The sequence below is a fragment of the Mirounga leonina genome, unplaced genomic scaffold (assembly GCF_011800145.1).
Source record: "Mirounga leonina isolate KUSES-001 unplaced genomic scaffold, KU_Mleo_1.0 Mir_82, whole genome shotgun sequence".
Classification (NCBI taxonomy): Eukaryota; Metazoa; Chordata; class Mammalia; order Carnivora; family Phocidae; genus Mirounga; species Mirounga leonina.
In genome coordinates, this window is record NW_023270825.1 from 1,733,518 (window position 1) to 1,759,319 (window position 25,802).

Consider the following 25,802-nt stretch of genomic DNA (forward strand, 5'->3'; position numbering starts at 1 on the left):
GGGGTTTAAAACTCAAGAATGTGGGGCGCCTGGGTGGCTCAGTTGGTTAAGCGACTGCCTTCGGCTCAGGTCATGATCCTGCAGTCCCGGGATCAAGTCCCGCGTCGGGCTCCCTGCTCAGCGGGGAGTCTAGTCTGCTTCTCCCTCTCCCGCTCCCCCCTCTTGTGCTCTTTCTCTCTCTCACTCTCTCTCTCAAATAAATAAATAAAATCTTTAAAAAAAAAAAAAAAGACACTAATTATTCTTGTTACAGTAGACAGAAAGTATCTGCGATGCACACAAAATACCTACATACCAGTATCTGATGGGGCTAACACTCTAAACCAGAGGTCGGCAGACTATCCCTGCAAAAGGCAGACAGTGAGAATGTCCAGCTTTGCAGAACATGGCGGCTGATGCAGCCACGATTCTCTTCCGCAGCAATGCAGCCACACCCATAAACAAGCAAGCAGATCCGTGTTCAAATAAAACTTTATTTACAGAGACAGGTGCCAAATTTGGCCTGAGAGCTGTAGTCTGTCAACCCTACCCTAAACAAGGAATGTGGTCATAGTCCCCAACCTCCAAGCCTGCGTTTTAGAACTAAGAGCAAAACAGAGAATCAACATTCATGAACAGAATAAGGCAGATATAGACCCACAGTACTTTTTGACACTTTACAAGGAGAGAACATTTACAGTAATTTGCAGGGTTCTCTTCTAAAATAAGAACATGAATATCAGAGCAGACCTATGCAAAAGAAGTACTTACTTCATCAATGAAGACATGGGTGAATTCCATCAAACTCTTAGCACTAACAATTTTCTGAAGCAAGACCCCTGTTGTCATATAAATTAACTTGGTGTCTTCTGTTGCTATTTTCTCTAACCCTACCTAAAAGTAGGGAAGGAAAAGAGAAAGGAGAAAACTTTCAGGTTTAAATGGTTTGCATTTAACTACCAAAAAAGGCTATGTCCATTTATTATTGGAGATAAGTAAGAAAGGGAATAAAAAATACAGAACTTAAATTAAAACTATTGTTCTTGGAGTGCCTGGGTGGCTCAGCTGGTTGAGTATCTGACTCTTAATCCCAGCTCAGGTCTTGATCTCAGGGTAATGAGTTCAAGCCCCACGTTGGGCTCCACGCTGGGTGTGGAGCCTACTTAAAAATAAAAAAAAACAAAAGCTGTTGTCAAGTTGATTTTTTTCTTCTCTTTTTCGGTGGGGGGGAACTATGGCTTATCTAGTCATGTCTCATCTGTATCATTTTTACGTTAAGACAACAGTGTACGAAGACCTCTACATACAAAGAAAAATTACAAAACCCATGAGTCTGAGAATTCTCACTTCTTTCCTGTTCAACTGAGAAACTGAAGTTATTACCAAGAAATTCAGTTTCACTATTTTCAGGGGCACCTGGGTGGCTCAGTTGGTTGAGAGTCCAACTCTTGATTTTGGCTTGGGTCATGATCTTCAGGGTCCGGAAATCAAGCCACATATCCGGCTTCGTGCTCAGCACAGAGTGTGCTTGTCCCTCTCCCTCTACACTTCCCCCTACTCGTGCACGGGCTCCCTCGCTCTCTTTGGAATGAATAGATAAAATCTTTAAAAGAAATTGGCTAACAAATTCAGTTTCACTATTTTTTTTTTTTTAATTACACCACAGTTCTGCTCTGTAAGCAACTGGTCTCATTTCCATTTCCAGAAGAAAATAACCACATCTTATCATCAACTTATATGGAATAAAGAATTCACAAGGAGGGAGACGTCTTGCTCTCAATCTCACCTGATAGCCCACCAGCCCACCCAACGTCCAGGCTCGCTCTTTACTGATCCATCTGGCAATACTGCTGGCCCCTATCTTCCGAGGTTGGGTCACAACAATGTTGCAGTAGGTAGAGCGCTGAATATAATGATCCAGGATATACTGTGGGAGCTGAGTACTTTTACCACTACCCGTGGCACCATGTATAACCACCACAGAATTACTTTCTATCAGAGAAATAACCTAGAATTTAAAAAAAGTTCTTTTGAAATTGCCACAAAATTAACGATGACATAGACTATTACCTAGAAGTCAAAAACTTTATCTTAGGAGGATGTTCAGGATTTATCTGCCTTTCATCTTTAAAAGTTAAATTATCACCTAACCATCTAAATATCACAATAGAGAGAAAGAAGGCTACAAATGGCTGCTACTCGGAAAAGCAATCCAACCGCTGAGCACAGGAACTGCTAACAGCCACAGAAAGCCAAGCCAGCGCAGCCCCAGCGCTCTAGGCCTCCACATCTCCATCCAAAAATGTAGAACACCTGGGGCACCTGGGTGGCTCAGTCGGTTGAGCGGCTGCCTTCGTCTCAGGTCATGATCCCGGGGTCCTGGGATCGAGCCCCACGTCAGGCTCCCTGCTCAGTGGGGAGCCTGCTTCTCCCTCTGCCTCCCCCCTGGCTTGTGTTCGTGCTCTCTCAAATAAATAAAATCTTTAAAAAAAATGAAAACACTCAAGGATTTCCATAGTCTAAAAAAGTCTAAAGACCTATTATTTTAAAATTTTGTAATGAATCTTATATAATTCTGAGAAACACGAAAGTACTGCTGTTATTACCCTCAGGTGGTTTAAAATTTTCTTTTTTTTTTTTTAAAGATTTTATTTATTTTTGAGAGAGAGCGAGCACGCATAAGCGCGAGCACAAGCCGAGGGGAAGGGCAGAAGCAGAAGCATACTCCCCGCCGAGCCGGCAGCCCAATTCGGGACTCTATCCCAGGACCTGAGTCAAAGGCAGACACTTAACCGACTGAGCCACCCAGGCCCTGGTTTTAAAATTTCGTTTGAAATTCTGCAGATGCGTTTTCAATTAATTTCCACTGTATCACTTACAGACTGTATGGAGCATTTTTAAAACTCCAATCTAATTCCTACCCACCACTCCTTGACTCCACCCTAAATTTATCTAAGCTCTTATCTCTGGCAATTGCTATGATCAGGGAATACAAATTATGAGTTTAAGCCTCTAAAAATTAATAAAGAATATATATTCCACAAAAGTTTATGGCTCACTAAAACAAACCTTAAATTTGGAACATTTATGGTTTAGTTTTATCTGTAACTGATCCTTCCACTAGTATGTTAAATGTTTCAACATGCTCATTTCTGACCTGGTTTAAAAACGTGTAACTAATTAAAAGCATAATCAGCCTGCTGCAATTATCTGGCCCAGCATTGTTTAATAAAATGATGTATCAATGACTGATCAAATCAATTAATAGGCCAGTAGAATGTAAGAGAGAACTGTGGCCAAGGTACATTATTACTTTACAGAAAGACTTGGCAGTGAGTTTTTTTCCAAGAAGCAGCTCTCCTGGGGACTGCAGAGGTGTTTCCCTACAGCTATCTCAGAGGAGGGAAGGCTGAACAAATGAAAGTACAGCCAAAAGGAAGACCATCAACACGGTTATTATGAGGCCCCGGCACATGCTGCTCTGGCCGCCCCAGTGTCTGGCACAAGCCATTTATGCTTGCCTGGCACCTCACCACTTTCACTCTATAAACTAAAAAGTTGGACCTCAGACATTTATTCAAACAGCAGAATTATATTATGACAAAAATAATTTTACCTCTTCCTTACATCGATTTATAGGCAAATCAGGATATTTATAATTTGTCTCTGGGATGCATGTCACATTGCTTAATTTAGCCGAAGATGGCCTTGCACCTGTATTCAGACAAAACAAATACAATTAAGTATCTGAAAAAGAAGGTAAACAACCCAACGTTATGTCTAATCTATATATAGTTATATCTAATCTATATATACGGCATATACACGTACACGCACACAAATGCAAAAGTACATTCTACAGGCTAACAATGCAAGCAGGGTAACCAGTAAATTTCCTCATACCCACTATTAATCATTTATACAAGCTGAGCAGACTTACACCTCCATCACAGCCATCAACGTGGTAGGCTTAGCACCACCTCCTAAGATGAAAGACCTGCAAGCACAGTACCTATCACCTGAAAATGGTACCATGAAAATTAGTGAAGAACACCTCATTTAGAACGGCCTCAGGAGGCCGGCAGGAGCAGCGCTGCCGCCCCCCACTCACTGACCGCAGCAGACCCAACAGGAAGACACGCCCCTTGCCCATGGATACTATGTTACCTTCCCAGCAGGACGAAGGAAGGTTTCCTCCTGCCCTGGCAACAGCCCAGCCAATGGGAGGCCGTCGCGGCCCAGCCAATGGGAGACGGTCCCGGCTCAGCCAATGACAGGTGGTCCAGCCTAGCCAATGAGAAACCTCTATACTTTGACCTCTCAGTTTACTCCAGGGGACTTTCCGTTTACAACAACCCCACTCCCCACCCCTCAAAAAAGAGCCTCCTCTGCTTTGTTCTCAGGTTTTTCTCTACCTTGCTTGTCGTGGATTGAAATTGTTATTCCCAGATAAATCCATCTTTTGCTGGTAAAATAACTGGCAGTTTTATTTTTTAAGGTTAACAGTACTAAAATGGTTAGCTTAAAGAACAAACTTTTATTTCAAATTTAGAATGCACTTTTTTTTTAATTAAAGATTTTATTTGAGAGAGAGAGAGAGAGAGAGCAAGAGCAGGAACACAAGCAGCGGGGAGTGGGAGAGGGAGAAGCAGGCTCCCAAGGAGCAGGGAGCCCGATGCGAGGCTCGATCCCAGGACCCTGGAATCATGACCTGAGCCGAAGGCAGACGCTTAACGACTGAGCCACCCAGGCGCCCTGTTGTTAGTTTCTTACTACTAAAATAAATTTATAGACACCAGTACCACTGACGAACTACAGGTATCCTGAAAAGGAGCAACTTGACTCTGATAAAGAAGCATGATGCAGCGCTCTGACCATTATCATCCTCCTGTAAATATACCCCCCCCCCAGCAATGCTAGAAATTCTGGACCTCAAAAATCATCACTTGACGGATTGACAAGTCATCAAAATTTACAGGACACAAACTTTTTTTTTTTAAGATTTTATTTATTTATTTGACAGAAGAGACAGCAAGAGAGGGAACACAAGCAGGGGGAGTGGGAGAGGGAGAAGCAGGCTTCCTGTGGAGCAGGGAGCCCAATGTGGGGCTTGATCCCAGGACCCTGGGATCATGACCTGAGCTGAAGGCAGATGCTTAACCGACTGAGCCACCCAGGCTCCCCAGGACACAAACTTTTATTGGGAAATAAGTTTTTACTTCCAAAAAAATACTCTTTAAACGCTCCCACCTCTTCCAAATTTAGAGCTCGTTCCCCTTCCTCAGTATCTCCCCCAACGCCTGCCCTCTTCCTCCCAGCCCTTCATTTCTCTGTCCCATCATCTCCTCCTCCTGTGTTCTGCCATAGTCCCTTCCCACCTGATACACATATTCTGTTTCATAACTAGTCTAATAATAATTAAAATATAGCTATTCTCCTATATTTGAATCAAGGTGTGTAGTACTTGTTCCAAATTTTAAAAACAGAGAAGCGAGACCTGTTATAATCTCTCAGAACCAAGGTAGCTTTTTTGTGGACAACAGCACTCTTCCTAGGGCACCAGGGGCCACAGCCACAGGATTCTCCAAATCCTGCCCTCAGCTCTCTGATCCTCTCGTCAGTGCACAACTGGCTCTGGGACTCTCAAAAACATGCATTCTTCTTCCATTCTCCTGTCTTGCTTTCCTCCCCTCCCATCAATCTGCTCAGCTTCTGAAGAACTCCATCACCAATGTCACCCTGTTTTCCCAAGTGGGACACCTACCCCTGGTCTCACCCCTGCAGAAGGCTCTCTCAACTAAGGAGTCCTTAGAATTAACCACATTACCTGCCAAACGCTGAGTTGGAGCAAAATTCAATGCGTGGACAGTTCCTGATTTAAAAATGGTTCCAACAGTTCATTAAATTATTTCGAACTCTGAAGGGTGGCTGGGTATCCAGGCCAAACCACAAAGGTAAGAACTCCAACATTTACAAAAATAGGGGGAAAATAAACACGTTCCCATGCTCGATGCTGGCAGGTTTGTCAATCAGTAACACAGGAGAGGGATGCACACAGCAGCAGAGGGCTCCTGAGCTGGAACACCACTGCAAGGAGAACACGCAGTGTGGACAGAGTGGGAATGAGAAAGGCAGGAGGAGCTCTGCAAAGAGGCGCCAAGGTGGCAAAGACTCTTAGAATTACAGAAGGCAGCAGCTATGTTGTTTGCTAAGAGACTTTAAGATGCAGTTCACTGTGCTCACAGAGCCATTACTTTGACAACACTGATGTGACTTACATTCCTTGATTACATGCATTTTGAAGGTTGCTACTTAAAGACAGAAATCTTACAGACAAAAATACTGGAAGTCTTAACTCTATTGTCTAAACCCTAGCCCTTCCTCCACAGAACACAAACACGGTTGGACGTTTCTAGGTCACTGGCTGAAGAACACCCAGCACAAATCAGGTCCTGCCTGCGAGTCCACCGCCAGAGAGGGACAGGAAACCAAACAGGGAAATGTTCAGGGCCACGTGGCTCTTTCATCTGTGCATCAGCAACAAAACCAAAGGGAGGTGACCAGGAAAAGCATCACTGTTTAAGTTCTCAAAGAGAAGAAAATGGGTAATTTATGGAAAATCAGCAAACTACATAAGGCAAAGTGTAATCCAAAAGTACCATGAGAAATACGTCAAGCTCAAAATTCACTATTTTTATTTTCCTTTTATCTTTTTATCCTAATATTACAATATTTTACATGAACTGGAAAAAACTGGAAACCATAAAAACTGCTAGTTTCTCTTCATTAAGTCACCCTACCATATTCTCATCAAGCATATATAAAAATCTAACCAAAAAATTCAGCAGTTAGGGGTTCCAAACAGTATATAATAGATTTGAACTGGAATATATAACATTTTATTTTATTTTATTTATTTCAGAGAGAGAGAGTGAGCATGAGAGAGTAGAGGGTCAGAGGGAGAAGACAACTCCCCACTGAGCAGGGAGCCCAATGCGGGACTCGATCCAGGGACTCCAGGATCATGACCTGAGCCGAAGGCAGTCGCTTAACCAACTGAGCCACCCAGGTGCCCAACATTTCTTTACTTAAAATTTAGACAATGTACATTACATAAAATAAGTTTAATTACTACATTACTGGCTTAACCATTACATATCACTTTTTCAAGTACGGAATGGCATTCTGAATATAAAATTAAACTTAACATGTTTCCCTTTGCAGTTATTATATATTCCACACAGGCCATTCTCTTAAAACCAAAAGAAAAGCTATGAGTAAGATGGAAACAACAATTAAAAATATTACCACACAAAAAGGGCGGTAGCATTTAATCACAAGCCGAAGACACCATCCCAGGACAAACTCAAAACCGTTGCAGGAAAGCAACAGAGGGGCACCTGGGTGGCTCAGTCAGTTAAGCAGCTGCCTTCGGCTCAGGTCATGATCCCAGGGTCCTGGGATGGAGTCCCATGTCGGGCTCCCTACTCAGCAGGGGAGTCTGCTTCTCCCTCTGCCTGCCACTCCCCTTGCTTGTGCGTTCGCTTTCTCCTGCTGTCAAATAAATAAACAAAATCTTAAAAAAAAAAAAAAAAAAGGAAAGCAACAGAAACACTGCAGGAGTCCACAATTTGGGACCAAGATCAATCAATTCAGAAATGCCATTAGATCTCAATTTCTTTAAAATGATTTACCTTTAACATATAAAACTAGTCTAATGCAATTTACAGAAACTCACTGAGTGTGCATTCAGGATTTATATTTAGAAATAATTTTTTAATTTAAATTCAATTAATTAACATACAGTGCATTATTAGTTTCCAAGGTAGAGTTCAGTGATTCATCAGTTGCATATAACACCCAGTGCTCATTACATTATGTGCCCTCCTTAATGCCCATCATCCGCTTACCCCATCCCCCCTCCTCCCTCCCCTCCAACAACCCTCAGTTTGTTTCCTAGAGTTAGGAGTCTCTCATGGAGAATCCATACTGTATGATTATATAAATTTCTAGAAAACACAATCTATAGGAACAGATCAGGTTACCTTGAGACATGACTAGGAGTGTGTTGTGGGGTGAGGGGTGGGAAGAGGCAGGAGGGATAGGTTAAAAAGAACATGAAAACACTTTCAGGGTGATGACCATGCTCATTATCTTGATTGTGTTGACAGTTTCATCAATGTATAGATGTCAAAACTTATCAAATTGTACTCTTTTGTATCTGCAGTTTATTTTATGTTGATTATACCTTAATACAGCTATTTTAAAATAAAAAATTATTTTAAAAAAAGAGTCTCTCATGGTTTGTTTCCCTCTCTGATGACTTCCCATTCAGTTTTCCCTCCCTTCCCCTATGATCCTCTGTGCTGTTTCTTGTATTCCACGTATGAGTGAAACCATATGATAATTGTCCTTCTCCGACTGACTTATTTTGCTCAGCATGTTACCCTCCAGTTCCATCCACATCGATGTAATGGTAAGTATTCATTCTTTCTGATGGCTGAGGAATACTCCATTGTATCTATGAACCCCAGCTTTTTTTATCCATTCAGATGTCGATGGACATCTGGGGTCTTTCCATAGTTTGGCTACTGTGGACATTGTTGCTATGAACATTGGGGTGCACACTGGGCCCTTCTTTTCACTACATCTGTGTCTTTGGGGTAAATATCCAGTAGTGCGATTGCTGGATTGTACGGAAGCTCTATTTTCAACTTTTTGAGGAACCTCTACACTGTTTTCCAGAGTGGCTGCACCAGCTTGCATTCCCACCAACAGTGTAAGAGGGTTCCCCTAGAAATAATTTTTTAAACCACTTACTTAGATGAAGTAGTACCTGTATCATGCCAAAATCAAAAGTATTTTGAGACAAAGTATTTTATAACTGGATATAACCGGTGGTGTGAGACTGGGACTGGAGGTATGGGTGTGATCTCCTGGCTTTAATACATACCAACCCAGACACAGGAACAGCCGTGCGCACACACACGCGCACACACACGTGTTAACCTCAGCTCTCTTCCCCAGTGCTCCAGAGGCACGTCAAAACGTGGAGCAGCACCTTCCTGCCTCCCACGGCCAGCCCCTCCCTCGCCCCAGATCCAACCCATTACCACACCCTGTGCAGTCCATCCCATGCCTGCCCCCTCCCCCTGCTGTTGTCAGCCGGTCATCACCACTGAGTCTCCCCTGGACAGGACCACCCCTCCTAACTCTCCTTGGGTCCGCTCGGACCCCCTCCAACAGGACCAGGGTGGTCTTCCCAAAACACAGTTCTAATCATACAACATCCCCCTCCTCCCTTCGCACTCATCCCAGGATTAACCTAAAACCTTTGACGGCCTCCCGCTACTCTGAGCATCAAGACCAAAATTCCTAGCTATGGCCCACAGCCTCTGCCACTGGTCATGCCTCTCTCATCCAGCCCCATCCAGTAGAGCCACACTGGTTCTCTAATGCTCCTGCAATAAACTAAGTGGCTCAAAACAATACACTCTCTCTCACAGTGACGAAGGCAGCATTCCAGAATCCATCCCACTGAGCTAAGCTCAAGGTGCTGCAGGGATGGCTCCTGCAGGGATGGTTCTGGGAAGAAGTTGCTCCCGTTCCTTTTCAGCTTCTTGGAAGCCGCCCGCACTCCTTGCTTTGTGGGGCCCTTTCTGCCATCACTCCAAACGCAGGCTTCCACTATCGTATCTCATCCTACTGACTCTGATCCTCCTACCTTTCCTGTGGAAGAACCCTGGGATGACACTGGGCCCCCTGGACAATCACCCCATCCAAGCTCTTTCACTTAATCCCAGCTGCCAGGTTCCTTTTACCCTGGAATGTACCACAGCCACAGGTTCGGGGGTTTGGATGTGGACCAGGTCTTGGAGGGCTATTATCCAGCCTACAACTGACCGTGCCCAGGCCTGCCCACCTCCACTCTCGATTCCCCAGCAACAATGCCTGTTTAAGGCCTGGTGCCTCCCCGTCACAGACCTTCTGTAAACATTCCCTCCACGCTGATCCCCACACCACCCAGGAAACTTCTATCATCCTTCAGCTCCAAGCTCAACCGTTACTTTCTTGATACCTCAGCTCAAGTCAGAAACCCTTGTCTGAGGCCCCCATAGAGCTGTCTTTCAGAGCATTTATCTCCAAAAGCATTTACCTGTGTAACTACATGATTAAATGGTAATCTCTGTGCAAGGAGGGGCCAGGTCTTATTACTTACCATATTCCCATGGCCCCATACAGTCTCTGGCACACACCTTGACAAACACTGGTCACTGAATGAATCCTCTGAATAGAGTAAAAACTGTAATTTATGTGACTTCCTGGTGAAAAGCTCCAAACTATAAAGATGCCAGGCATGGGCGCCTGGGTGGCTCAGTTGGTTAAGCGACTGCCTTCGGCTCAGGTCATGATCCTGGAGTCCCGGGATCGAGTCCCGCATCGGGCTCCCTGCTCGGCAGGGAGTCTGCTTCTCCCTCTGACCCTCCCCCCTCTCATGCTCTCTGTCTCTCATTCTCTCTGTCTCAAATAAATAAAATCTTTAAAAAAAAAAATAAAGATGCCAGGCACAAAGAAAGCAAAAGCAGTTCCAAATATTAATCCAAGTCAAAAGTTACTAGAGCAGACACTTCCAACGGCAGGCATTCAGCAACCTAGCTACCTGCAGACAATGGCAGTCCCATCTGGTATGCCCCAGGGTCAGGACATATGGGTATAACCAGAAGGATCACATCACAGTCATCTGAAAACTAATACGCTTCCCCAAATGGAAAGATGAGATGATGGATATCTTTGCACAAGAAGACATATGGCTCTTTCATGCTTCTACAGAAGCTGTGCTGTACTCCACTACATGTCCTCTGTCCACTGACATTGAAGAGACCTCCAAGGCTCCCCACAGACAAGCAACGAAGCCATCAACGTTCTTACACATACAACTCTGTACTTTTCTTAACATGAGTAAAAACTGGATCAAGGGGCACACACATTTTGAACTATCACTTCTGGTGATAGTATACGAGACTCATCAGACAAATATTCCTCCTGAGGGCAATTAAGGACAGTAGAGGAAATATACAAAGGGCATCTAGTGAGGGAACCCCATAGTAAGTAAGCTTACAGTAAGGCAACAATGCAGAGATGAAGGCAAAGAACTCAACGAGCTTTTGCTTTAAGGTGAAACATAAGCAATGAGAAATTAACCTCAATACAGTACAGTGACCAAACAATGAGAAAACAAAACTAAATGAGACACTGGGGCACAGATAATGGCTCAGAATTTTTCCAGAACTGGCGAAAGATACTGATATTCTGTACTGTCAAGAAGCCCAAACAAATCCCAAGAAGAATATAGATTAATGTACTATTTCATATGGACTGTATTTTGCAACTTTTAAAAAGGCTAAAAAAGAAAAGGAAATTACTCTAACCCCAACTTATGCCCTTAAGTGTGAGGAAGTATGTAAACAGAGTAGAAGGATAGGAGACTGAACGTCTTAGTTGAATTAACAGAAAGTCTGTGATAAAGCAACAAATCAAATCTAACTTCTGTCACACAAAGAGGGACTGATGCTAATAAGATAACTAGCTGAGAAAAAGAAACTGCATACTCACAGAAAGTAAGTAGCTTAATCCAAACACTCAACAGCTATACCCAAGGCAGGCAGGGGTGGAGGGAAGGTAGGAGGTGTTAAGAAGAAACTTTTACTTTATACATTTAAGCATTATTTAAAATTTCATTTTAATATGTTTGTTGTTTAAAAAAAACTGCAATCATTTTTGGGGGGCACTTGGGTGGCTCAGTCGTTAAGCGTCTGTCTTTGGCTCAGATCATGATCCCAGGGTCCTGGGATCGAGCCCCACATCGGGCTCCCTGCTCCGCGGGAAGCCTGCTTCTCCCTCTCCCACTCCCCTTGCTTGTGGTTCCCTCTCTCACGCTCCCTCTGTCAAGTAAATAAATAAAATCTTTTATAAATAAATAAATTAAATAAAAACTAAAAATAAAAAAACTGTCATCATTTTCAAATAAAAATTTTAGGTAGTTCTAGAGGGGTGCCTGGCTGGCTCAAACAGTGGAGTATGTGACTCTTGATCTTGGGGTTGTGAGTTCAAGCCTCACGTTGGGTGTAAAAAATAATAAAATCTTTAACCAATTTTTTTTTTAATTTTAGGGAGTTCTAATTAATAGTAAGGTAAAAGACCATTATTAGTCTTTCCAAAAAACAGACTATTTTGAAACTATATTTATAAAAGAGAAAAAAGACTGATTTACAACCCAATATACACTCACCCCCTCAAAAAAAAAAACCCTGAATTAACTAGCAATATGTATTCTTTCTTGACCAAAATATTACATTTCTTTAAGACTTTAAAGAGTGTAATGTTTTATTTGTGAATAACTAATGCAGCATATTTTTCAATATTTCAAGATACCCATTTACCTGGCCCACTGGTTGAATGACCACTGCCATACATATCAAATTCTTGTGCTTCGAGCTGTCTGTATTTGTTAATATACTCCACTTCTGAGCTCTTTCGGCTAAGTGGCCTGCAAAGGATATTCAATGTTAGTATACGGTTTCCGAAAAGCCAAGAAACCCCGTGTGCCAGAGGAATTCTTGAATAGTTACTTTTGCACTAAATCATAGAAGAAAACATGCAAATGAAAATATGCTCCACTCCACATCTACTCGCCACTTAGTGCAAATTCAAACAGTGAGAAACCGTTGTTTCCTCCATCAGAGTGGAAGAATGAATGTTCTCCGATCACAGCGGAGTGGTAAATGGGGAAGACCGTTAGTGATCCTGAAGGGCAATCTGCCGATATCCGGGCCACACTTCCCCCGCAGCGTCTTCCACAGAGCAGCATCTCAGCACGTAGATAAGGACACACCGGCCCAGACGTGCACGGAAGCGCTCATTTACTCAGCAAACGGTACCGACCGTCCGGCACACGCGAGGCACCACCCCAGACATCAGAGATACAGCAGTGAACAAACAACGTCCTTGCCCTCATGCGACGGTCACTCAAGTGGAGGAGACAGAAGATACATGCTCATCAGGGATACCGAGGGAAATTTAAAAGGCAAAGGTATAAAGGACTCCAGGGAAGAAGGGTCCAAACATTATGAAAGGGAGGAACCTCTTCACAGTATCTGTAATAGTTAAGACCTGAAAACCAATGTCCAAGGGAGGCCTAAGCTCAACTCCGACACACTCCTACTTAGTATGCATCTTTTTAAGGACTGCCATAGCTATTATTCATACTAGTAGGTAAAAACGTTCAAGATGTTAAGTTTAAAAAAAGATAACTGCAATGTGATATGCAAAATATACTATTATAATGTTTGTATTATCAATATTTAATTGCCCTGCTGTCAAGAGAGAAGACTGTATAATACCAATTCCTGAAATAGGAGATTTACTTTAATAAAATGCTATTTGCATTAAATCCTACTTTTGCCTGATAGTCATAGTTAACAGCAGCATTCTTTTGGTTACCATTTACCTGACACTCCTTAATCCACTCAGCAAATTAATAATTAAGGGCTGACTCCACGCCAGGCACTGTCCTAAACACTTGGGATAAAGTAGCTGCCAGGGATGCCTGGGTGGCTCAGTCAGTTAAGCACCTGACTCTTGATTTCAGCTCAGGTATGATCTCAGGGTCGTGGACTGAGCCCCACATTGGGCTCCACACTGGGCATGGAGCCTGCTTAAGATCCTCTCTCCCTCTCCTGCTGCCCCTCCCCCCACCAAAAGCAGCCGGCAGACTTTTCTCATGGAGCTTCCAGTCTGGTTGAGAAAAGAAAAATAAAGGAAAACAAGAGTATGTTAGAGATTCTAAGTCCACAGAGAAAAACACAGCCAGGAGAGGAGATGGAGTGAGGGTGGCTGCAGTGTTAATTGATGATAAGGTGACATTAAAGCAAAGATCAAAACAAAGTAAGAGAGGGGCCGTGCAGCCCTATGAGGGGAAAGATCTCCTGACGGAGAACCCGGAAAGCCAGAGCCCTGAAGCAAGTGTGCCAGCAAGAGTCAGGAGACAGAAGGAGCCAGAAGAAGTGGGAGGAGCCTAGAGGGACAGGGAAGTGGAATGGCTCTCAGGGAGGGCAGGGGGCAAGCTGCTGGCAGGCGCTGATTACAAAGATTTTGGCTCTTGCTCTGAGATGAGTTTTAAACGGGGACAGAGAAACAGCAATATCGAACTCCTATGGTAACAGGCTGGCTGGGAGCAGCTGAAGCAGGGTGAGGTGACAGGGGCAGACACAGCAGAAGCAGGGAGACCACCTAACCATGCTAGCACAACAGCCAAGGCCAGAGACTAGGTGGCTTGGACTAGAGGAGCCACAGGTAAGGGGGAGCCACTGGAAAATGCTGGTGTACTAGATCTGGGTATGAAAAAACGAGAGTCAAGAACGGTTCCCTGGTTCCCGCTGCTGGGAGGACCAACACACACACTGTACCCTGTGCCCCACAAAATGAAGCTACCAAGCCAGGATGGAACACACGGGCTGTTACTGGAGTCTCTGAAAGCACAGTAACGGGCAGACGGGGAGGAAGAGCAGAATTCAGAGCACCAGCAGGCAAACCAGGGGCGCACCGGCCACTGTCTCACTCTGCCATCGCGAGCTGAACTCACTGCAGTGCCAAATGCACACACAGGTCGTGGCATAGACAGAGCACCCCAGAAGTGCCCTTGTGCCTTGTGGAGCAAGAAAGGGGACCCCAAATGCTCAAAGTGAGGGCAGTCTCCAGTTTTTCTCTTTTCTCCTTTCTCTCATGTTTCAGGGGTCAGCAAGGGCCTCAAACTCTAAGGAGTGGAAACACCACCTCCCAGAGGGGAGGGTAGACCCTCACTGCCTACTTTCCTCCTGGGTCCTCCCACTGCTTGACCCCAGATGTGAATGCAGGTAGATGTACTGGCAGGAAGCGCAGGGTGGAGCAGAGCAATAAAGGACCAAAAAGGGGAGCTGCCTCAGGGACAGGAGAGTACCTGGGAAATCCAGACCCACCCCCCAAGGCCGTCCATAAGCTACTGGGCTCACCCCAAGGCTGCAGAGTATGCACAGACCCCCAACAGCTCACCACGGACTGAAGACTGAGGGCTTAACTACAGAACAGCCAGCAGGTGGCACCATGCAGGACAGACCCAGACAGCACGGTGATGGCTCTGAAAACCCAAGACCTTGGGTGCCTGGGGGGCTCAGATGGCTAAGCGGCTGCCTTCGGCTCAGGTTATGATCCCAGGGTCCTGGGATCGAGCCCCACATCTGGCTCCCTGCTCAGCGGGGAGCCTGCTTCTCCCTCTCCCACTCCCCCTGCTGTGTTCCCTCTCTTGCTGTGTCTCTCGTCAAATAAATAAATAAAATCTTAAAAAAAAAAAATAAAGAAAACCCACAGAGACCTTGAACCCCACAGAAGGCTGGCAGGAACTTGCTGCCTGAACACAGCTGCTCAGCTGCATTCCCCAGAGGATTTAAACAAGCCCCAGAACCCCATAATATCAGAATGCCCAGGATACACACAACTACTCAGCATATGAAGAACGAGGAAAATCTCCAGAATGGAGCAATGACCACTTAGATATTGGCTACCAATTTAGAAACCCTACACCTCACACCAATCTCAAATCAATTCCAAACTGATTCAAAACCCAGGCACTTATGTTTTTAAGCCAAAAGCTAATGTTCTCCAACATTCAAGAACTTTGGAGTAGAGAAGGCCTTCATAAACAGGAGCACGAAAAGGAAAAGTCAAAAAGGACAATATCAACAAACTAAACTGTCATTTAAGCTGATGAACAACGTCTCTAGAAAGGGCAAGAGCAATAGTCACTCAGGAGAAAACATCTACAGCGCATGGGACTGGAGTATGTTAAGAATTCCTGTAAATCAAGAACATATGCACAACCCAATATAAACGTGATTTTTACCTTTAAAAAGTACATGCATCAGTGTATTTTTTTTTAAAGATTTATTTGACAGAGAGAGCGAGCGAGAGAGGGAACACAAACGGGGAGTGGGAGAGGGAGAAGCAGGCTTCCCACTGAGCAGGGAGCCCCACGCAGGGCTCGATCCCAGGACCCTGGGATCATGACCTGAGCCGAAGGCAGACGCTTAACGACTGAGCCACCCAGGCACCCCAGTGTATTTTTTTTTTTAAGATTTTATTCATTCATTTGACAGAGAGAGACACAGCGAGAGAGGGAACACAAGCAGGGGGAGTGGGAGAGGGAGAAGCAGGCTTCCCACAGAGCAGGGAGCCCGACATGGGGCTCGATCCCAGGACCCTGGGATCATGACCTGAGCCGAAGGCAGACGCTTAACGACTGAGCCACCCAGGCGCCCCTGTTTATTTATTTTTAAGATTTATTTATTTATTTGACAGAGAGACACAACGAGAGAGGGAACAAAAGCAGGTGGAGTGGGAGAGGGAGAAGCAGGCTTCCCGCGGAGCAGGAAGCCCGATTCCGGGGCTGAATCCCAGGACCCTGGGATCATGACCTGAGCTGAAGGCAGACGCTTAACGACTGAGCCACCCAGGCGCCCCGAATCAGTGTATTTTAATTAAAATATTTTAAAGAAAAAATAACACTGGGAAAAAAATTTAACAGTTTTAGTTTCTCCTCAAATATTAACTGCATCTTTTTTTAAAAAAAGATTTATTTATTTATTGGTGGGGAGGGGCAGAGGGGGAGGGATAAGCTGACTCCCTGCTGAGCATGGAGCCTGATGCCGGGCTCCATTCTCTACCCTGAGATCACGACCTGAGCTGAAACCAGGTGCCCCTTAACTGCATCTTTACCAGCTGAAAGAAAGAAGAACCAATAATCCAGAACTTTAAATCCAGTAGCAAAGGAATTAAAAACAGAAGGCTATCAGTCTCCTTACAGTGACAAGTCTTCCCTCATTGCTAAAAAATGCTCCTGGACACCACAGGAGAAGGCAATGACAATGACCAAAAAAGAAACTGACCAGTTTCATAGTTTAAGTTTTATGTCTTCCACACAAAATGTCCTAAGGTTTCATTAGAAACAATTCATTTATTCAACTTACTAAAATGTTTAATAAAATCCAAGTTAATCTGATCATAGCCTAATAAACAGGAAGGATTAACACAAAGGTATTTTTTTTTTAACATTTTATTTATTTGACAGGGAGAGAGACAGCGAGAGAGGGAACACAAGCAGGGGGAATGGGAGAGGGAGAAGCAGGCTTCCCGCTGAGCAGGGAGCCCGATGTGGGGCTCGATCCCAGGACCCTGAGATCATGACCTGAGCTGAAGGCAGAGCCATCCAGGTGGCCCCACAAAGGTACCTTCTTACCCTGATCTACAAATATTTACATTCTCCATCTACATGGTAGTAGGAACATGACTGGAATATTTGGGCTCTACTTCAATCAAACAATCTCAGGATCTAGGACAGAAAAAAGTACAATTGATAATAATATTAGTAGCAGACCCTGAGCACTAGAAACACAGGATTACACAATTAACCCATTAGAGGAAGGTGTGCTGAATGTAAGCTGATTGGTAAGAAAAAGCTCTGTGAGGGTTGGACTTGAGCAGTAGTCACGATGGCAAGACAGATGCCAACTAAGTGTCCTGGGGTGGGAGATGGTCTTTGAGAAGCTCTCTGTGTAGTAGCTCACTTATCTTCAAATCTCCACTCAAAGGACACCCCCTCCCCAGAAAGGCCTTCCCTGACCTCCACATGGAACTGGGGGAGGCCTCCAGTCGATTAAACAACCGCCCCCCATCTGTGATCTGTGATCAGCTTACTGGACGACTCGTGCTCCTACTTGTCTTCCCACTGGAAGGTGCTCCCCACAAGGGAAGAGACTAGGTCTGTCTTGTCCACTGCAGCATCCCCAGTCCCTAGCCAGCATTAGGCCACAGCACAGTCATCAAACTCTGCTGAGTGACTAAGAGCCAGCAATTCCAGTGGAGGGCAGAGCAGAATCTAATCAGAAAGGACTAGAAAACAGGGAGCAGAGAGAACAAGAACACAGACCAACCTTTCTATAAGTTCAAAGGAACACTAGAGCCAAGGAAAATATGCTGATGTTTTCCCTCAGAAGAAAAACATTGGGTGGTATTTAAACAGGGCCCTGGAAACAAGAATTATGATGTAAGTGGAAAAGAGAAAGAGTAAACATCTGAAAAGACAGAGTCAGTGTGAGCCACTCTGAAGGGTCAGACGGAGCACGACAAGCATCGTGACAGTCAGGCCTGCCTGAAACAAAAGACACCGTCTGGGGGAGAGCGAAAGGGAAAGCCAGGTAGGAAGGGATAATGCAAGACTGCAGAGGGCCCTGAGAAGAATTTGGTTTATGTTCCATAACCAATACACGTCCGATGTTGTTGTTACCACCTCAGAGGCAAAAATTTTAAGAATTAAAGCAATAACGAGGTTATTCAAAGGGAGAAGTGTCAGGATTCATCGTGACTTTGGTAGAAAATCTGGTAGGACACTTGTGTCATGATAAATTTTCCTCTCCTCTCCTTTTCATATTCTACACAATGTAATATGAAAACCTTCTCATTGACGAGAATGAATGCTGACATTGGGCTTTTTCTCACATACAAGCAGTAGGAGCTCCAGGCTGACCACACACATCACTCCTGATCATGCATGACATACAGGTCTGATGTAAACCCTGTCTATTCTTCACGGTTCACTTGCTGGAAAAGGCAAGGGAAGAAACAAATGTTATAAAAGGAAAAGCCACTATGTAGTCATTTAACATAGAACTAGAGAGTAAAAGACCTGTCCACTCTTGAGCAAAAGACACACAGCACCTGAAAGAAAAACAGCACAATAATGAGCATTACACATCATTGGTACTCACCCAAGCAGTAAGTATAAGTGTCTCACCTTCAGTTCCAAAAGAAAACACTAATATCAGATCTTCTATAATGAATTATAAGACTTTGTTTTCAACTTTATATGTTCTTAGATCTCTATTTTTTCCTAACCTTAATCTACTATTGTTATGTTTTTAAAGAGATTATAAAGTATATTTTAGAGTTACCTACTTAAGCATTTATGTCCTCTGGCGTTACAACTTGTTTAAACATATAAATTTAACTACTATTTAAAAAGATGAACAGAATGAGTACAAAAAATAACCTTTGCTAAATATTTCACATGACAGATATCAGCATTCTTTGCCTACTTTGCTCAATCGTAACAAATTTTCTCAAAATGGGTACTTTGCAAATCGTAAAGACTGATCCGTTTTTCCTGCTTTCACTGGAGGGGACAGTGACCTGGCTTCTAGATGGCCTGAAAATTAAGCTGAAGAATAAAAGCAGTGTGGTTATTTTTAGAGCTCTACAGGCATAGAAATACAGCCCTAAACTGTGACCCACAGCTCTGCATAGCCGAGCCTCACACCACGCGACAGTCCTCACCGTAGCTGGGAGCACATCTGCGGTGCCTCACACTATTGTTCTCGTTTCATTACCAAAGATAAGTCTGAGTGCAGTTAGGACCAGAGCCCACTGCAGCCAGCATCTTTTTCAAATAGACTGAGCTATGTTCAAAAGATAGACTATTATATAATTTGTGAAGAATGAATGGTAAGTTATTTTTGTCATTTCTTCTAGCTTCCTTACAAGGTGAATTAATGAGGAGTCTCCCTAAATGAAGACATCACAACCTCATTCCTCACATAGAAACTTATTTATTTCAAATACAGTTTCAGTGGGTAAATAAGGAGGCTCATTCCTTCCAACAGGGGATACATCCAGGAGAACAACATATGCCTGAGTAAAACACAGCTTCATCACTAATTCAAGCAAACTCTTTGGCAACATCACCACAAAGGATCCATCAACTTACCAGGTACGCTTTAAACCTTTTCTGCATAAAACCTAAGTCAAAAGTGTGTTTATAGATAGCACTTCTTATACGTTAATATTGTAAAGCTTCCTAAGAACTTTTTATAGCAAGTGTCAGTGTTAATTTTCAGAGAATGTTCAGTCTGGAGATTATCTCTTTGTATATTTCATTTCTGCTTAGCTACATAAATGTATTTTCAAAGCTTGGTTTTTGGTACTGACCTAGTTAGAAATTGAAAAGCTTTAATCCATGTTCTAATCTTATTCTGACCTGCTTATCTAACCAGTGAAACTCATGCACTTTTCTGGCAAATTTATTGTAAAGAAACAGATATTGCTCATCAGAACCACAACATTTTATGCAAATAAATAAGTGAGGATATTTCCATAGGCTAAAAATGCCACTTTTTGGCTGGATGAAATGGCCAAAATATGATTCCTACAAACCCACACACTCTCCTGGCTCCGACGTAGTGACAAAGACTCTGCTTCGGGAATTAAAGTGGCATCTGAAGGAGCGAGAGAGATTAATACAAGAGATCGAAAATGAACAAAAAGTTAAAAAAACAGGTGTGGATTACAACTGGCTGAGAAACTACCAGAATCCCCACACGACCATCCCAGCTACTGAACAAAGACAACTTGAAGTCCTTTGCTCACAAGTTCAGCCTTGTCAAACTGGAACTATTCTCAGCAGGTAAAAATACTATGTTCTCTTTTGTGATATTTTGCTACTGTCAAGTCTAAGTTCCTCATACATCTAGACTGGAAATTGTATTCTATTATGTAAATTCTTTAATCATGTGTATCAAAACCCGGCAACCAAAATCCCCAAGGATAGACTGGACAAAAATATCCGTTGACATCTTACTGGCTAGGAAATATTTTTAAACCATATTCAGAATTTCTTTACTAAGAAGCTTAATTTTAAAGGAATGAGCAGATTACTCAAAAACGTGAGCAACTACTATAAGATCACGTTATTTAAGCTGTACTCTGGAGATAAACAGATATGACAAAAGAAAGTTTCTGAACTAAATGTTCATTACTGGTTTCCCTGCAGATTTCGAGAAGTTTTAGCAGAAAATGATGTACTGCCGTGGGAAATAGTCTACATCTTCAAGCAAGTTCTGAAAGACTTCCTAAACAGTACTAACAAAGGTAACCAGCAAGAAGGCCCGGAAGAGTCAGGGAACATAGACTGTCCTGTTCCTTCTGTGATCCTGGGCACAAGCTCCAGGGGTTCCAATAAAGACGAAATACCCACGATTTCTAGTTACGTGGACAAAACCACAAAGAACAGGTTCCCAGCATTCTCGCATAGAATATGGAACCTACCATACTATTACCCATCAAGTTAAGTTACTTATAACTTGAGCAGTTTTTATGGCCATCTTTAGAAGCAGAATTCTTAATATTAAGAATACAAAAAAGTAATGTGACTTCACGTTTCTCTGTTGCAAAGTCAAATGTTAAGTAGTTTTTAACTATGCATCCTATGTTTTAAATAGTGTTCCTTTTTTATCCGCTCTAAAAATGCAATGCTTTATTGAACTGTATACTTTTAACTAAAATGATTCCTAAACACTTTGAAAAACACATTTGAAGTATTTTCTTATACTTCAAACACATCTCACAGGAACAAGTATGGAACTGGGCAAATTCTGTGTGAAAATTAGACATTAACCTTGACTTTTATTCCGAAAGGAAGCTATGTATAGAATAAAATAAATGATTGATGTGAATCCTGCTTTTACAATATAACACAGAACTGACTCCAGCTCAGTCATTCTCAATGGGGAAGGGGAAGATGGGCAGTGACAGAGAAAATAATGTGCAGTTTAAAGACTAAGTAGTGCTTTACTTCAACATTCAAAGTTGTTAATAATAACAACACTTTTAATCTCAATTAACACAATGGGAAAGTAAAAAATATAGAGCTATATTGTATCATTAAAAAGAAACAGGCTGGGTTCATTGAAAATAACAAATATTCTGGGGCCCCTGGGTGGCTCAGTCAGTTAAGCGTCCAACTCTTGGATTTCGGGTCAGGTCATGATCTCAGGGTCGTGGGATCAAGCCCCAGGTTGGGCTCCCTGCTGAGCGTGGATCCTGCTTAAGATTCTCTCTCTCCCTCTGCCCCTCCAGTCCTCTCTAAAAATATAGCAAATATTCAATATACAAAATTCAGTATTTCATAATTTCATTAAAGTAGAAAACTAACCACTGGATTTATTTTTCTTTATAAAGTCCTAGGATCTTTATCATCTTAAAAATAAGTCCAAGGAACCTAATGTTTACAACTTTATATTTAGAGATTTGCTGTTTTTCCCCCATCTAAAAGGAAAAATATTCAAGACTAGAACTCAATATCCACTCCAAAAAAAAAAAAACCCTTCTGACTTGTTTTTTCCTGGACTCTTGGCCAACATCTACACCATTCTGAACGAGTCTCAATTTGGTCTTTAGTCCTGTGTCATAAATGGTGTCAACCTGACCAGGGTTTAAGACAAGATAAGTGGAAACACAGCCCTACATGGATCTAAAATAAAGACACCTCTCACTCCTGTTCCCTTTTCAGTGTTTTCATGAGCTAACTATCCATGATTCTTTAATCACTATAAAAGTCTTAGAGTGGACGCTGCGGGAGAGCTAAGTATCTCCAGAAGTGCATAACTGATTACTGTCCAGTGAATACATTAGAAACAAGAGTTTTAATATTATTGCCTCAATGGTGATAACAAAATTTGTTTTAAACAACATGGAGTTTGTCTATGAAATGCGGCACTAGAACTGGCCACCTTACCATGTAGGTTAGGAAATACACGCCAGAAAGAGGCCCCAAACCCTCCATTCTCTCCACAAGGCATCTCCATCAGCCACCACACAAAAGAAATGACCAAGCCCACCACACTTCTGAGAGGCGCCATGCTCCCTGTCCAGACAGGAAGAGGAGAATTTTCTTAAGACCCTCCTGTCCGAAGCTTCCTGCAACTGAAGAAGCTGCAGACAGTTAGGTGACCCACTAGTCAAGGAGGATCATGAACCCCATGCTGCTTTAACTCACCCATGATGCAATCAATTCCACAACAAGACTTTAAAGGGGAGTGGAAGAAATACACTGCATTTTGGTATGCAGAGGCTCCATCTCTCACTTTGTTTTGGCAATAACCTAATAACCACATTTCCAGTGAGAGCTTTGGTGTATGTAATTTAAAGCTACAGTTGTTCCTAGAAAATCTACAAATCAAACAGAAATTTTAACACAAATAACTTCCTAAATATTAACAGATCCTGCTTCTATACTTTGGGCTGCTTATAGTACCTAAAGTTGGCAAGAAGATGAAGGTCAAAAACATAAGGGGGGGTGCAGATGGGGGAGAAGAATACCAGGAAAGCTTTAGGCATGTTTTATGAAGAGAGAGTATTGACGCAGTGACTAAAAGCTTCAGTTAGGAAATAGTGAGGTGTAAATACATTAATCCACATAAAAGTACTCTGCATATCTGACACATCATAAGCTCTCAAGAGTTAGCATTATCAACCAGCCCAGTCCATTGAACAATGTTAAAGTCATTCTTCCACATGCCAGACACTGTGCGAAACACTGCATATATACCCTGATTCAGTCCTTTCCTTCAAAGTAGGTAGTATTAGTCCCACTTGACAGATGAACAAATAGCCTCGGACACATTCAATGGCTTGCCCAGTATCAGGAACAACAGGGTGGGGATTCGTATCACTCTGTCAGGCCCCTAGCACCCCTCCAGCCTCGACCTACTCTCTGAGCTCCAAATGCATAGTCAATTGCCTACTTGACACCCCTCCTTTTGGATGCCCACAGGCAAGCAAAGTCACAGAGGTTTGTTTTTTGAAAGGATAAATAAAAATCAAGAAACAAAGAATCAAAACAACACACATACACAAATGAAAAGCACAGCTATTTTAAAACTTAAGCTCAGTAAATGACACCACCACCAAGCCATCCAATTCTATAAGCCAGAAGGTCAGAACCATTCTGGAGGGCAGAGGGGTCAAAAACACCTCACAAACAAATAAGACTTGGGGCACATGGTAAGGGCTTTAGAGGAGGAAAAAAAATGTTGAAAGAGATTAGAGAGGCAGAGAGAGGAGGTGTGGGAGGACTTGTGCAGCTGTGGAGGCCATAGGAGACCTCTGCAAGAAGTAAGACACTGGAACAAGGCCCAGAATGAGGAGAGCAGTCAGTCACGGGAAGAAACCGGACTGCGGGGGGTGGGGTGGGGGGCATTCCAGGCAGAGGGGTAGATGCAGAAGCCCCAAGGCAGAAATGAGTTCAGTGTCTTCCAGACACAGAAAAAATGCCAACGTGGCCAGAGTACAGCAGATTAGGCAGACGCCAGATGGAGGAAGGCCTGGCAAGCCACGACAGAGTCTGCATTTTATTCTAATGGCAATCTATCCACAGAAAGCTAAACACCTACTCAAAGAACCTTAGGAGTGAATGTTTACTCAAGAATTTGCTCATTTAACAAATAGTAACTGAGCATCTACCTCATGCCAGGTATTCTTCTAGGTGCTAGAATAAATTGTTGGGGGGCAAGGATGGAAGCTAGGAGAATAAAAATAGAAGCCTTTTACAATAATCCAGGAAAGAGATGATGGTGGTTTACTCAGTCCAGGGTGGTGAAAGTATAAACAGTGAAGTGTGCTCTTATTCTGGAAACATTTTACAGTACAGTTGCTAGGATATTTTGATTTTCATTGGATTGAAAACACACACGCACACCCCCTTAGGGAAATCAGCTATGGTCAAAGAAGTAAGGCAGATTTCATGATTCAGTCAAGGCAGGAGTGGATAAGGAGGCCACTCTCATTTCCAGTGTATCATAAGCAATTAATAATTCGGATCTACTAAGGCAGTTCATTCATGCAAACAAGTATGTAGGTTCCTACTGTATGTCAGGCACTAAGAGGCGGAGATTTGGTGATAATCTGTTCCCCCACAAAGGTCTTACGTGGGGAAAACAACATAAAGGAATTCCATACAAGTACTAAGACAAGCACATGGGGTACTAGGCAAACAGTTGTTTACTTAAAGTGGGGAGCGTCACTCGCTTAGTTTTCTTCTGAGCCTTCCAGCTGCTCCTTCTCACCCTCCTTTGTTCATTCCATCTTGTCAACTTCTAAATGTTCAAGGTCCAGGCCTGGGTCCTTGGACCTCCTCTCCTTCAGCACTCACCCATTAGGATCCACCACCCATAGTCTGGGTGAGCTCATTGGTCTCAAAGCCTTAAATCCCCAAACATCTGGCTCCAGCCAGGTTTCTTTCCTCAACTCCAGATGTTTACATTTACTGCCCACATTTACATTATCTACTAGTAACATCAAGTTAAAGTGTTAGAATCAAACTCCTACTGCTTCCCCATACACCAGCTCCTCCTGAAGTCCTGCTTTCTCAGTAAATGGCAACATGCTCCAGCTGCTCAGCCAGAAACCTTGGTGTCACCCATGACTGGCTTCCCCACTCATGTTCTGTATCTGATCCAGCTACAAAGTCCTTGCCTCTTAGAAATATATCCAAACTACACTATGCTTACCACCTCCACTGCTCCAGTCCTGGTCTAACCTACCATCCTCTCTCCTTGGATGATGTATTAGTGAGCGTTCTCCAGAGAAAAAAAACCAACAGGATGTGTGTGTATAGAGAGAGAGAGAGAGAGAGATTTATTTTAAGGAATTAGCTAGGCCAGCAGGCTGGAAACCCAAGGAGGAGTTGCAGTCCGAATCTAAAGGGATTTGGCAGAATTCCGTCCTGTTTCAGGAGGTCAGTCTTTTTCTCTAGCCATGTCTTCAACTGATTTGATGAGGCCCACCCACAATTCAGAAGATAATCTGCTTTACTAAAAATCCATCAACTTAAATGTTAATTTCATTCAAAAACCACCTTCACAAAAACATCCAGAATCGGGCGCCTGGGTGGCTCAGTTGGTTAA

General features: G+C 43.2%; 2 protein-coding genes across 3 annotated transcripts in view; one reads left to right on the forward strand and one right to left on the reverse strand.

The window, feature by feature from the left end:
* The window catches only part of TDRD9 (tudor domain containing 9), an 89,931-nt gene extending 85,799 nt beyond the window's left edge, over nucleotides 1–4,132 (reverse strand). The window contains exons 1-4 of the mRNA XM_034992976.1: nucleotides 4,012–4,132; nucleotides 3,596–3,693; nucleotides 1,766–1,987; nucleotides 751–873 (exon numbers count right to left, since the gene is read on the reverse strand). Coding sequence (XP_034848867.1) covers nucleotides 751–873; nucleotides 1,766–1,987; nucleotides 3,596–3,693; nucleotides 4,012–4,132 — 564 coding nt within the window. The remainder of the gene's footprint in view (nucleotides 1–750; nucleotides 874–1,765; nucleotides 1,988–3,595; nucleotides 3,694–4,011) is intronic.
* Nucleotides 4,133–19,380: 15,248 nt separating this feature from the next.
* RD3L (retinal degeneration 3 like) lies at nucleotides 19,381–21,592 on the forward strand. Of its 2 annotated transcripts, XR_004676992.1 has the most exons (4): nucleotides 19,381–19,566; nucleotides 19,686–19,831; nucleotides 20,219–20,524; nucleotides 20,891–21,592. XR_004676992.1 is itself a non-coding variant. In XM_034992549.1 (2 exons), exons 1-2 carry the CDS (start codon nucleotides 20,226–20,228, stop codon nucleotides 21,186–21,188), a joined length of 597 nt encoding a protein of 198 aa, XP_034848440.1. The 2 variants fall into 2 exon arrangements, 1 of the variants encoding a protein (XP_034848440.1); XM_034992549.1 differs by lacking the exons at nucleotides 19,381–19,566; nucleotides 19,686–19,831 and having other exon boundaries at nucleotides 20,226–20,524; nucleotides 20,891–21,188.
* The last annotated feature ends 4,210 nt before the right edge of the window (nucleotides 21,593–25,802 follow it).

Coding starts and splice junctions, on each gene's coding strand:
- RD3L (XM_034992549.1), top strand. CDS start 20,226: ATGCCACTTTTTGGCTGGATGAAATGGCCAAAATATGATTCCTACAAA. Junction 20,525..20,890: donor ACTGGAACTATTCTCAGCAG/GTAAAAATACTA, acceptor GTTTCCCTGCAG/ATTTCGAGAAGTTTTAGCAG.